The sequence below is a fragment of the Phyllopteryx taeniolatus genome, chromosome 11, assembly GCF_024500385.1.
Source record: "Phyllopteryx taeniolatus isolate TA_2022b chromosome 11, UOR_Ptae_1.2, whole genome shotgun sequence".
Classification (NCBI taxonomy): Eukaryota; Metazoa; Chordata; class Actinopteri; order Syngnathiformes; family Syngnathidae; genus Phyllopteryx; species Phyllopteryx taeniolatus.
The window spans coordinates 14,924,709-14,939,028 of NC_084512.1; the positions used below are offsets into that span (position 1 = coordinate 14,924,709).

A 14,320-nucleotide genomic window follows, 5' to 3' on the forward strand; every position below is an offset into this window, starting at 1 on the left:
CATGCAACCTTTTAAAGTGCATATGATTAATCCAAAATAAAGTTCAGACCTTCTAGGAGGCTTTTTCTGATTTTGATTTTGTTTGCTAGCAGAAACCTGGAGTTTTTGTGCTAAGGCTGACCAGTATTTGGAACTGTTCATAATTCCTTCCACCAGGGATGGATGAGTACCAATTCCAGGTATCCGTATTGGTCCAACACCAACCTTATTTCAAGGTATCGGGTACACGTGAAGGCTGCCGACAACAGCCACCGATGCGTAAGTAAACGTAAATCTGACATCGAGTAAGTCCTCCTCGCCAGTAGTCAGCACCACACTGCAGCGGTTTGACAAAAGTGATTTTTGTTTTCTGAGACAGTGATTTTTTTTCATGGGGATGCAATTATATCTCAAACCGAGCCATCTGTCAATAAAAAAGACACAGACATGACATGACACCGCAATGCACTTCTTTGCCACAGAGCAACTTTCAGGAATTTGAGTTGTGCATTGTTTAGCGCATTCAATTTTTGTCTTTTTGGTTTGTCTTCTATTAAACAGGCCCATATGACACACTGAGTAAAGAGGAAGAGGAAATTTAGATGAGATCAGTATTATTTCATATTTTTTGTGACATTTTTGTTTGGTGGTGTGCTGTACACTAGTGTGCTACGGGACCCTGTTTGGGAATCACTGATTTAGAAAACCGCTAATACATGTAAATTTTCCCAATTAACACAGTTCATCTTATACCAATCTTGTTTTCAAAGATATAAACAAGGTCTTATTGGAGAAGAAGGAACGTGTTGTGTTCACAAAATAACCAATCAATCAAAACCTTTATTATAACCATAAAATAAAAAGCCATTGAGACCGAGGCCTCTTTTTCTTAGAAGAGAACCTCATGTTCCACAGCGGCCAAAGGCATTCGCTCGGTGGTGAAAGCTGAAGCCCACTGACCCAAAAGAGAAACAACGATGACACCCCCAGCGCTCGCACACGCTCTCCCGTGTACTGCAGAGACATGCTATCTTCCACAGATTTACCTGATGATTTACCAATTTAGATCAAGGAACAGAACATGTGAGCAGACATGTACATTACAAAGTGCAGAAAGTGTCATGCATGAACTGTAACCTTGTGCAACGTGTGAAAGAACAAGTCTGGGCAGGGTGACTTTAAGGATGGATTCTCCATGTCCACTACAAGACACTGCACCACTGAGGTTGTCTGCATATCCCCCACAGCCTTATTTTCAACAGAGAACACGGAAAACAGTTGTAAGACATATTTCATATTATAACCACATTTCACCACAATCAAGTGCCAATTTCTTAAATTCTAGGGAACACACATCATTTAATAAAGAGAAAAAGCACATTTCAGTTGAACAAGTAGAATTAACTAAATCGCACCGACAGCTGGAGTATCACCAACTCTGCCAACCATTTTATTATAGCCGATGTGGCACAGGCGACATTACCAGCGCAGTCTACAGCAACACCACCAACAGTAGCAATGGGCCTTAGAGTGACAGTTGACAACATCATGTACTGTACATACATGCACATCAACAGGCTTTGACAACTTCACCAGTTTAGAAAATATTCCCTTCACTATTCTAATGCTACATAACATAATACTTATCAGTACAGTGGCCTGCCTTACAATCGAGAGGTTCGTGATTCCCATCTCAGTTCGGGCCTTCCTGAGGTGGAGTTTGCACTTTCTGCCTCTGCTTCTGTGGGTTTTCTCTGACTGCCTCCAAGTTTGAAATATATCTTTTGTGACACCAATGCAGGAACCTTTCTGACACACCTCATATTTGACCATGGTGTGGACAAGCACTACATATAGTATGTGATTCCCAACCCGAGATATCACCAGTTGTGCCGCTCGAAATTATTCCCCTTTGCTATTGCTTCTTCTACTTTCTCAAACTTGACTTGTTTCAAACGGGAAAAAAAATCGGTCTCGTGGTTTGTTAATGACTCAAAGCAGGTAAGAGGTCTCAAAGTTAAAGTCCTACCAGTGAGTGTTGAAGTTTTCCATCACCCCAGTCACATATTTTTTGTGCTTCTCCCATTATTTTCTCTCGTAAGTGGTCACCATCTCATCAGCGGTAACTGTGGCCATACCCATGCTCCTTGCAAAAAGGTTTGCACCGCTGTCTGTCAACACGACGGGTTTCCAAGACAACAATTGATTGATATTTAAAGTAGGATAGGGAATGACGTGAAAATAAATGTATTGCGTTTTTATTACCATATGCTTAAATTATGTGTAATTGCATCATTTTTTCATGGTGTTGAATCAGTTGCTGACGCAATGTACGCTTGTATCAGCAGAGGGCGCAAGGAATTAAGGGGCTGTAAAAGAAATCTCTCTGACAGTTATATTTTCACATAAATCGTAAAGAGACTCTCATTATTCTTTTATGCCATTTTTAAAACAGTGTTGGGAAAATTGTCCTTAAGTGTGTCTGCTCAGGGCCTCTGGTGTCGAGTTGTACAGTTCACTGGCATTCCATGCTGGCATTCCATTCTGTGGCTGCATTGGCAAGAAAATTGATTTTGCCACAACCCTGAACATCTGGATGGATGCGGAACACTGGGAAAAGTGGGATTCATTGACATTTTTTTATTCTGGCCAGGGCCCTTGTGTGGGTTTGGAAGGTTTCTCATTTTGTGATTCTGGGTCTCAGGTGTGCATTTGGAAAGTTTCCCTGGCCTTCTGTTTTCAAAAGTGGCCGTGATGGAAACGTAGCCATGAAATATAATATTTTTATGACAGCCACATATAATTGAATTTAATTGATGTTCTTCACTGATGACACAGCACCACAAGCTGATGTCTTTCCATCCATGATGATGGCGTCCATCTCTACCTCCCCTTCTGCATTTAAAGCTGTTCCATGATCTTTGACATCACACATTTTCCACACATAATAAACACAACCTCAAATTCAGTTTTCAAGTCACAGTTGATAATCCCAGTAAGTGTTGCATATTTATGGACTAGAGGAGGACAGAGGTTGCACTAGAAACGGCCGATGACCAAAGCGCATACTACAGTTTAGGCCTACCCAAGAAAATGCTTGATTCATTCAGATGGCTCCAAATGTGTCAGCATACAGGCGAGGCTTATTCTTCTTACCTGCGTTAAACACAGCATTATCTTCCAGGGCCCGTACGGCTGACTCGACAGCATCCAGTGCAACTTCTTTTCTTTGCAGCACAGCAAAGCCTTCACGTGCTGCCGCCTTTACACCATCAACTGAGGCCTTGGCGAGGTCATCCGGAATGGCCCACGCTCCACCGTGCACGACTATGACAGCTGACATCTTTGAATTCCTACAAAGACATTAGGTCTTTGACTCTCACACCCATCATGAATGGGTAAGAAGTCTGCATTGTCTTCGCTATAACAGTTAAATTCTATTGGATTTCTCCCAAACCGGCAATATATACTTTATTCATTAGATTCCAAAAGCAAGCGATAATATTAAAATGCACACTATAACCAACCACTCAACCAATGTATCTTTCTCTATAGCTCTGTCTAAAACGTACCTGTCATATTTGAGCTGGTTCACATAAGGTTCTGTGGTTCTGTCCTCAGAATACAAAGACTTCAGTGAGTTAATTGTATAACGAATGATATATCGTGGATGGGATTTCCAACATTCTGCTGCATTTTAGGGTGACCTGGTCGAGATCCTAAAATGATTATGATGGGATCTAAATAGATAATTAATAATAATAATGCAGTTCAGAAAATGGATGGATAATAATAATAATAATTCTATCTATTTAGCTATCTATCCAATATATTGTACACTTTTAACGCTCTGGTTTATTGTCAGAAAAGCACAGAACCTTTGTAACAGTTTAACCTCAGTTAAATTCATAATACCAATGAGTATTTCATCCCAGAGGAAAGGAATATTAAACACATTTTGGTAAGTCTCTTGTTCTTTTAAAGAAAAAATAAATTGTTTAAAGTGTAAACTTTTCATTTGCATAATAGACCACAGTTGTAAATTGAGACAAAGTTAGAACAGAGAAAGAGAGAGAGAGTGAGTATATTGATAGAAGGGTGATGAGGATGGAGCTGCCAGGCAAGAGCTAGAGGAAGACCAAAGAGAAGGTTGATGGATGTCGTGAGGGAAGACATGAGGGCAGTTGGTGTTTGAGAAGAGGATGCAGGAGATTTAGGTTTACATGGAAAAGGATGGCACGCTGTGGCGAGCCCTAACAGGACAAGCCGGAAGGAAAGGAAGAAGAAGCTATAGAAAAAATTGCCAGGGGAGTAAGTTTTTCTTCTTCTTACTCCCCTGGCAATTTTATTCTAGTTATTTTAAGTACAAATTCGTATTTTAATTATTTTTGACTATAAATAAGACAAATATTCTTGGTAAGACTTTGAGTTTTTGCAGCACATGTCAACTTTTTCTGTCCTCTACCCCTAAATAAAAGCCAGGTGTGAACACGCCGTAACTTGGCATAAGATAATTCACGGTAGCATTATACATAGTGTCAGATCCACGAAGAGTAACTCATTGCAGCTAGCGCTGGCTCCTAGTGCCTAATTAGCTTATTAGCTGCGCACCATTGCAACTCTCTGCCGACACATAGAGCAATTCATTGGAAAGAGACACAGAGAGAGAGAGAGAGAGAGAGAGAGAGAGAGAGAGAGAGAGATAGAGAGAGAGAGAGAGCTTGGATAGGCTCCAGCACGCCCACGACCCTAATGAGGACAAACAGTACGGAAAATGATAGGCAGTGAATGTGCAGTACTGTATTTGACCACTAGAGGTCAACAATAATCCACCAAAGAATATCATACACAGCAAGGGATGACATGCATTTACCTTGATTTAGGTGTTTAATTCGTATACCGGTATTTTACTCGTATAGAAAATCTATTTCCCCCATTGAAGTTAACTGAAAAGCAGTTAATCAGTTCCACCCCCCCCCCCCAAAGCGCCACAATTTTGTTTTAGAAAAATATCACTGTATTATATAAAACATAAGAGAATGTGAAGAAATTAACTGTTGTTGTAGTGTAATTACTGCAATTTTCATGCATTTTCCCATGCCGTCGTACGTACTCCCAGGTGGCAAAAGCCAATTAGCACGACTAGTAAACAAACCTTAAGTAATCCTTACCACTTGATTAAATTGGAACGTAATGGTAACTAATTAAAATATCAATATGTACTCTTTATCAATATGTTCTTCGTGCAAGATCAATATGGGGCAGCCCCCTTGTTGATTTCAATGTTGTGCAAGTTGTGCAGCTTTCATTACACAGTATGGCCAATTATTTACTTATTGCATGTGGAAGGAGGAGGGTAAGGTGTCTTTGTTCTGCAGCACCCCCCAGTCCCAGCATGTCCAATGGTGTACGGAGGGGCGGGGAACAGCGTGCAGTGCGCACCCTGTGAGTGTGAGCTTCTGGCGTGGAGCTGAAGAGGAGGAAAGGCAACAACCAGCGGTGGAAGAAGTCAAATTAATCTATCAATCAAATAACTCACTTCTATGAATCACAAGTCCACCTGCAGTCAAGCATCTCGGACACCTTGGAGGACGAAATAAATTAGGGCCCCCTTTTTTGTTTTTTTGTTTTTGTTTTTGTTTTAGAAGGGAATCTGCTCTTCTTTGAGGCTGCAGCTGCCAACACCAGGAGCGAGGATCTTAATATCGGACGCCTGCACGACCGACTGTGTGCAAATCTGCGCTGATAAGAATGCATCAAAATAACCACTTACCTGAACTGGTGGCTGAGAAAAACACTTTGGAGCCTCAGTACGGGCATGCTCTACGCCTGCTTGCAGAAGGTAATTCACTCCATACACACTACTTCTAATATGTGCACATATTGTTTAATTTGAACTACCAGTTAGAAAAGTTTCTATCCTAAGACACAGTGTCCGGAAATTAAATTGCCATACACAAATTGAATGCAAATTATACAATAAGTATGAAAAGTATAGTTGATTTGATTGATGAAGTGCATGTGTAGTCACAAATGAGGTTAATGTTCAGCAACCAAATTCATTCATTCATTTCCCGTACTGCTTATCCTCACGAGGGATGGGGGCGTGCTGGAGCCTATCCCAGCTACCTCTGGGTGAGAGGCGGGGTACACCCCGGACTGGTCTCCAGTAGGGGTCGCAGGGCACAAAAAAAACAAAAAGTGGGAAATTTCGAGTCTTCAATTAACCTACCATGGATGTTTTTTTTCGTGGGAGGAAACTGGAGTACGCGGAGAAAACCCACACAGGTACGGGGAAAACATGCAAACTCCACACAGGCGAGGCCGGATTTGAACCCGAGTCCTCAGAACTGTGCGGCAGATGTTCTAACCAGTTCATCACCGTGCCGCCCGAACATATGCATTTAAACAGTTTGTATTTGAACTCAAATAAAAATGTCAGCCTGACTGCAACAAAGTACACATATAGTCATTTTATAGTGCCCTTTAACTATTATACAGAGCAAAATGTGGGGCCAAATTTATTTATTTATTTTTTTTTTTTTGCATGCTGAGTAAAACTGTTTCCCTCAAAGGACTCATTTCCTCTGCACGGTGTAAACACAGAGACAGGTGCTTTGCAGTGATTTAACGTGAATCTAAGCATGCAGACTAGGCATTAGGCATTCATTAATATACAGGAAATGTGTCATCTTTATAGTACTGTAACACACAAAATCTTATAAACTGGTTTAACATAAGGATGTACTGTTCCTTACTCTACAGTGTATACCTGTTAAGTTACATTCTTTGAAAAGCTGTTACAGTGGCACAGATAAAGATTTGACCATTGTGGTAAATTAATGAATAAATGCTAGTATTATCTACTCAAATGATTGCAGTCAGGTAGTGAGACAAGAGGAATGTGAGGAAACTAATGCATTTTTATCATACCATATAATATGGAATTTTACTAACGTATTATATGTATGCCAACTGTTGTGCATTTCTGTGTCAATACAATAAATGCTCAACTCAAATATAAAGATGAGCTTAATGTAACCTGCATTCATAGATACTGTAGGTAAACCTGTGTGCTCCACTGGGAAGCAGAGTGGAAGCATCCCATGTGTTTGGGAATGTGTTGATGAAACACCTGTCCTGCACTGGCATGCAGATATGATTACAAATAGGATCATCTCTCCTGCAGTATGCCAGACAAACAACATTCAAAACAGGTGCACTCAAATATCCACAGACAGACAAGTGATCATTGCTTATCATATTAAGTCCAGCCATTGTGCTGCATACTGTAGTATAAAGATAGATTTTATTCATGAAGTTGTATGTATCAGACAACAGTTGATGTAGTCTGTCTAGTTTAGTTTGTAAGGTAGGGTAAAAAAAAAATTTTTTTTAAAAAGTGCCCAGCATTGAGTGTTCAGTTTATCAAAATTAAGTCTGGGTTATTTCTTCTTAACTAACACTGGGAGACTGCAGACCTCCACCTGGGCTTCACGATTTGGGACCTGTAAAACTTATATCCATCCATCAATTTACTATAGCACTTGTCCTCATTAGAGTGTGCTGAAGCCTATCCCCGCTGAATTTCACCCGAGACTGGTTGCCAGCCAATAGCAGGTTAATACCATAGTGCCATGGAGTCAAAGTTTCATCTATCCAAAAAAAAAAGTACATTTTAAAATCTTCATCCTTTTTAATGACGTGTGGCTTTTTACCTAAATTGAATGGAGGCATCTGTGCAAAGAGAGCCCACTGTAACCCACAACTATGAAAACATAACCTCCTTGGCGGAGGTAGTAATTTGTTGAATATAATTTTGTAGGAAAACCTGTGCAAATTTAGTAACTATCTTTTTGAAACATGATGAGCATCATGGACATTCCTTTCAGAAAACTAAACTTCATGAAGAGAAAAAAAGATTAAAAAAAAATATTTGACAAAATAGCAGCTAGTCTTCTACAACTATTACAAATAACACTACATGACCTTTTGCTAAAATCCTGCTTAAGTCCCACGAAAGTAGACGCTGTACTTTGCTGGTGCATAAAGCAAAATCATGCCTAGGAGTCAACTGGCAAGCTACATCTACAGATTTTATTTATACATTCAGTTATAGTAGTTATTGAAAGCATAAATACTGTATAACACAATAACATGCTGTAGTCTGAAATCTGAAATCAATACGTTGTGTTATGTATTCCTATACAAATGTGTCTGCAAGAAAGCTGTTGCTTGGAATAATTCTCTGTCGGGTAGGTGTTTTCATGCAGTTTGTAAATAATATCACTAAATATTTCAATATAACACACTTTGCTGCTTGAGGGTCACCCAGTAAATCTGTTCCTTAGTGGATACAATTGAGCTCATTCAAATTCAGCATGAGGTCTTTGGCTCAGATTGACAGATGAAAGTGCAGCCGTTCATATGTTGCACTTGCATTTACCTTTGATTGAAGAATAGTTTGAATATCAGAATCAGAATCAGAATCATCTTTATTTTGCCAAGTATGTCAAAAACACACAAGGAATTTGTCTCCGGTAGTTGGAGCCGCTCTAGTACGACAACAGACAGTCAATTGACAGAGAATACTTTTGAGACATAGACATTGAGAAAAACAGTCACTGAGCAATAAAAGGTTGATAGTAATCTGGTAATGCCGGTACAATACAAAAGATCATGAATCATTTTGAATGACATCAAAGACTCATTTTAAAGGTTTCCTGGACCTAGAAGCTGATGTCAAAAGGCAGATCAGTAAGTTCACACGCTTTTTACTGTCTTAAAGCAAGAACCCTGTGCAGATGTTTGTTACATTATATTTGTTCATGAACTCAACCATTTGTCTTTTCCGCTTGTAATGAGTTTACACTTCCTTAAAACACCATTGTCTGCCACAGTTATGCATGTATGTTTTGGCAGTTATTTGTCCTTTGGCTCTGGTTGACATTGTCAATGAGTATCACTTCTGACATGTCCACACAAGTGTTTGAAGGCACAATGGCAATTTAAAAATAAGGCTACAGTATGTGATATCATTTTCAACAAGCCATGCCTGTGTAAAATGATCTACAGTATATAGAGTGTATACTGCATAAGGAAAAGGGCCAGAATTATGAAACATTTTAGGTTATCTGGGGGCTATGTTTTGCTGTGATAAATATCCAATTGATAGTTTTTAATTGACTAATCTCTTTGGCATTTCCAGTCAGTGACAGTATTGCTCCGCTTTCGGATGCTGTTTTCAGAGAACTTCAATTTGGTCTTTGTGCTGTCATTTTAACATCACCGACTAGAGTGAATAAATTACAGTATGTTAACATTCTAGGCTGAGGGACAAGCTAAAGCTGGATTTATCCACAACCTAACGGTGTTTCTAATCAATCAAAAAGTAAAGCTGTGCAGGGATGTGCTGCCAGTCAATAATAATTATAGATTCAGTAATTAGATTTCTGAGTTTAATTAAAAAATTGTGAAGGAAATATCAGTTCTAATGCTATGACTCCCAGTGGTAAAATGCCTGAAGAAAAATTATAACAAGAGTAAACAGATCCTAAAACATTATTTTGTTTTGTTGTATTTTTTAAACTTATTTTGTACTAAATGAACACAGTCTAAGCACTTGCATAGTTGGATACAAAATAACTATGTAAGAAAACGAAATGTTTTACAATAATCTTTGGATTTAAATTATTTCAATAAAGCTATGACACTAAAATCTGGCAAAATGTAACAGTTTTTGTGGCAAAATATAGCATTAGTATTAGCTTGTTAGCTAGCATCTTCATCAAGGGTGTTGATGCATAACTTAGTATTGTTTTGGTGTTAAAGCATATCCATGCAATGTGTGTGTAAATGCCAATGTTGCTGGAAAATGCTCAGATATGAGAGCACTATACAGAGATACCAAATGTTACGGAACGTCTGATAAGGAAATTAGTTTGTATTTTGTTCCTGATTGCTCCGGATATTGCAAAAATAAAAAAAATCACGCCCTGAGATTGGCTGGTGACCAGTTCAGGCTATACCCCACCTCTCATCCGAAGATAGCTGGGATAGGCTCCAGCACGCCCGTGACCCTAGTGAGGATAAGCGGTATAGAAAATGGATGGATGTTCTTACAGTACATGTACGTCAAACTTAAAAATTCAATTATTTTGCATGCATAAACTATCCAATTCAATCTATCAGCAAGTTACTGTATTTGTTTGTTTGCAAAATGGAGTGCTGAATTTTAATTGACTTTTGAGATCTGATTAATCTCATTTAATGGATTTGCTTTTTTTTTCAAACCAAGGTTGAAAGCAGAATTGGTAAAGGTGAAATGAATCCATCGACAGATATTTTTAACAATGGCACATCAACATCTCATATACTTTGATTCCAGCTGCAACTGTGTCCGCCATTACAAGGTTGATGCAATAAATACATTAGCATTAACAAATATTGAAGCCATAATTTATGAATGATTACGATTATAGAGTAATGATTATGTTGTGCAATTGAACACGATGCAGAATTATGTTATAATAATATACTGCAATAATTCTCCCACGGTAATATTCTTGACAAAATTTTGAAAATATGGAAATTCAGACAGATTTGGACAAATTGTTCTGGAAGTAAATTTTTATAGGTTGGCAGCTCTGTATATAGTATAGAGCTTTACCCTGAATTCTAATTGTATACTAATGCTGTAAAGTGCCTCTCTTGTTTACTCATTTTGCATTATTCTATTTGAAATCAATATCTACCAGTGTGACAGATCGAAAATAACCTTGTAATGTTATCTTTTAAAAGGGCACAAAAAGTTACATTCCAGGAAAGTGAAACTGCATTCCATTTTCAGTATTATGCTGACAAGGTTATCAAACTCGACTCACAATAAATGTTTGGCACCATTATCATTCACTTTCAAGGTCTGGAGCATTTCAAGCAACTCTAATGAGTGAATGAGCCATAGAATGGAGATGGAGTGCATTTGATAATAACTGCACCTCTTCAGGTTTTGAATGGCTCATTAAATGCTGCGTCAATGTCAACGACAAAAAGAAGGCTAACATTTATGCACTGTAAAAATAGCAGATTTCATGTCAATCTATTTTATTCAAACACCAAAGGGAAGATGACAGAGCATGAAGCTAATTACCTTTAATTGTATTTAAAGTCCATATTTGACCTTTGTATTTTGCAGTCTAAGAAAATCATGGCTTTAGAAGAAAATATCTCACCAAATCTTTTATGAGATCTTGCCACAGGTTGGCCCACCTTTGAGCTGATCTCATTCAAGCAAATGTAAAGTGATATGAAAAAACTTCGAACCTCTTCTTCTTCTCTTATTTAGAACATTGTTAATCTCCACCTTGTTTTCATTGTAGTTTTCTGTTTTTTGTGTGCACCAAATAGGCAGAAGGTCTGGATGTTTACTACTTGGTTCACTTGACCCAATTCTGATTTTGTTTTCCTCCAACATGGTCCAGCTTCGAAATTCGTGTGTAATTAGAAAAAAATAAATAAATCAGGAAATCGGATATCCTCAGACTCGGGATAAAAATTTCATTTGAATCCAATTTGATAGCATTGTAAGCTGACAGATCGTTCTGGTGTCACAAAAGATCCATCCATCCATTTTCTGAGCCGCTTATCCTCACAAGGGTCGCGGGAGTGCTGGAGCCTATCCCAGCTATCATCAGGCAGGAGGCAGGGTACACCCTGAACTGGTTGCCAGCCAATCGCAGGGCACATATAAACAAACAACCATTCATATTCACATTCACACCCTACGGGCAATTTAGAGTCTTCAATTAACCTACCACACATGTTTTTGGGATGTGGGAGGAAACCGGAGTGCCCGGAGAAAACCCACACAGGCACGGGGAGAACATGCAAACTCCACACAGGCGAGGCCGGGGATTGAACACCGGTCCTCAGAACTGTGAGGCAGATGCTCTAACCAGTCGCCCACCGTTCCCCCGTGTCACAAACGATACAGTTCATATCCTAACTACAAGTTTCCCCATTCAAAGATTCCCCCCCCCCCTAGAGACTAACACACTTTCCCAGCTTTCTCTGCCTTCCCTTCATGCACTCCTGGAAGGATTCTTTTGCGATTCTCCACAGCTCCGTCGTCACGTCCATCTTGATGTCATCCATGCCTTCAAAAAGTGTCCCCTTGATCACCCCCTTGAGCTTGGGAAAGAGGAAAGAAATCACATGGTGTGAGGAGGGATGTTGCTCCAGCATGGCGATGTTCTTCTCGTCCAATAATATTTTCAAACCTGACTTTTTTTTAAGTGTTAAGAGAGTAATGAAAGATATCCTTCACTTGCAAGCATATGTAAATAGACAGAAAAGTAACAGAGTATATACTGTAGGCATAAGCACTGTAAACACCTCTGCACTAGCTCTCTATGAACACACATTGACATGGTGACACAGAATAAAAACAGCACAACAAATGCTGTTGCAGTTGTTAAGGACAAATTGGATCAGATGTGCACCTGATAGCCTGTCACATGACTGTCAAAAGTGAAGCACTAACCTATCACGATGCCTGAATCACATAGCCAGTCGTGTCTGACACTCACAGGGGGGTGATGGCTAGGCGCTTTTGCCACACAGTGTGCCATTAAATAGCAGACAACGCATCAATCACCTGCATCGACAGACCGTCCATTGCTCGCTCGTGAGCAAGAGAGCGGAAGAAAGTTGTGTTCAACACACGCACACACACACACTCTCTCTCTCTCACTCTCTCTCTCTGTCTCTCTCTCTCTCTCTCTCTCTCTCTCTCTCTCTCTCTCTCTCTCTCTCTCTCTCTCTCTCTCACTGGTTGAATGCCTGGCCTATTCTTATTGATGATTTGTAAAAATCAAAGCTTAGTGACAGGAGTGTTAACGAATAAAGAATAGGTATGTGTTCAGGTCAGGGATTGGTGAACATTTGCTGTATTAATGAGCAAATCATACATTATAGGTATATTCCGTAAACACTGAACTCAGCATTTTTGCTTTACATTTACTCATTAAAATAAATTGGCCAAGTGTAATGCGGATCTTGCATCCTTTACAAATGGCTGTATTATGACAGAGTAGGAGAAATGTGCCCTCGGGAAGGCTTGTGGTCGCTAATTAATCGCTATTTTGTATCCCTTAAAATTGTCATTTGGGATTTTGTAAACAAAAAGCCACAAATATGACAAATAGGTTGTTCGAAATAAAACAAACAAAAAAAACTGCCACAAATGCTTGGGCTTGGGCCAGTTTTGCCAACTTGCATTAACACCAGTGTCGATGACTAAAGACCCATTCATATTGTATTAGAACATTTATTTTGAAAGCATCTCTGACAAATTGAAGATTATTGAAACGCCATCATAATTACATTCCCATAATTTGCTTGCTTTTTCACATCTCAGTTTTGTGCTTGGTAATTGGTTTTTGCTCGCCTTTTAAAATCACTTTTTCACTGCAGCAGAGAATTTGAAGATGGCATTAAAATTTGATTTGTAAATCATTACTTCATCACAGTGCAAACAGATTTCAAATAGCGCAGCTCAGTCAAAAACCGAAACAGCAAGAGACCAAAAACCCATGCTTAATGTTGAGTGCCCCTCCCGCCCTGCATTTACATTCATCTGTCCAAAGCAGAAAAGCACAAAGCTAATTGCTCTTTTCAATCCATTCGACCAACGGATTTACGCTGTAAATCACAGCATGCTTACAGCCTCTTTTTGTCTGATATGAACAAGAAATCAGTTATTGGAGAGTAATTGGATTTATTCATCTTTTCCCACATTGTTGAGCCTTTATAATAGGCTTTCCTTTAAAATAAACAAAAACAAAGTAAATACTAATTGCAGTCTCCTACAATGGTTGTTTTATTTTCATACCCTTTTCATAGTTAATTTACACCATTACAGTCAGATGGTGTGTTAGTGTGGTTTAATTCAACCTGGCTGGGTAAACACTTTTAGTTATACATGCCTGACTTTAGATGATGCATAATGCAGTTATGTTATGCACTGTAATTTTTTTTCCTGAATTTTGTTCTAAGGAGGAAGTTGCAAAAGGCAACACTCAAGGCATACTGTATAAAACTATGTTAACCGGACAACAACTGTTAAATGAATACTGTTGATGTAACCATATTTTTAATCACAAGATAACAAAGGGCAACTATATCAAATGTTATAACAGATCAATATTAAAAACCTTATTCAATTCTGAGTAGAGTACAATGATTTGTTAAAGTCTTTTATTCTTTTTATCTATGCCAAAAGGGTAGGAAGCCATTGTTTGTTTTTCGGTTGTTTTGTTAGTTAGTTGTTAGTTACACAAAC

The 14,320-nt window shown here is 38.9% G+C and overlaps 2 protein-coding genes across 5 annotated transcripts in view; one reads left to right on the forward strand and one right to left on the reverse strand.

Moving 5' to 3' along the window:
* Nucleotides 1–868: 868 nt before the first annotated feature.
* Nucleotides 869–3,322, reverse strand: si:dkey-103j14.5 (isoaspartyl peptidase/L-asparaginase). The gene is given in 8 exon segments (XM_061790303.1): nucleotides 869–975; nucleotides 978–1,025; nucleotides 1,117–1,227; nucleotides 1,395–1,436; nucleotides 1,439–1,503; nucleotides 2,009–2,212; nucleotides 2,799–2,898; nucleotides 3,136–3,322. Coding segments are annotated over 8 exon segments (864 nt in total).
* A 2,065-nt stretch (nucleotides 3,323–5,387) lies between these two features.
* khdrbs2 (KH domain containing, RNA binding, signal transduction associated 2) overlaps nucleotides 5,388–14,320 on the forward strand; it is a 75,758-nt gene continuing 66,825 nt past the window's right edge. For 2 of the 4 annotated variants that reach the window (XM_061790524.1, XM_061790523.1), the window contains exon 1: nucleotides 5,388–5,821. In XM_061790524.1, coding sequence (XP_061646508.1) covers nucleotides 5,731–5,821 — 91 coding nt within the window. In that variant the 5' untranslated portion in view covers nucleotides 5,388–5,730. The remainder of the gene's footprint in view (nucleotides 5,822–14,320) is intronic. The other 2 variants (XM_061790521.1, XM_061790520.1) reach the window with 1 other exon arrangement.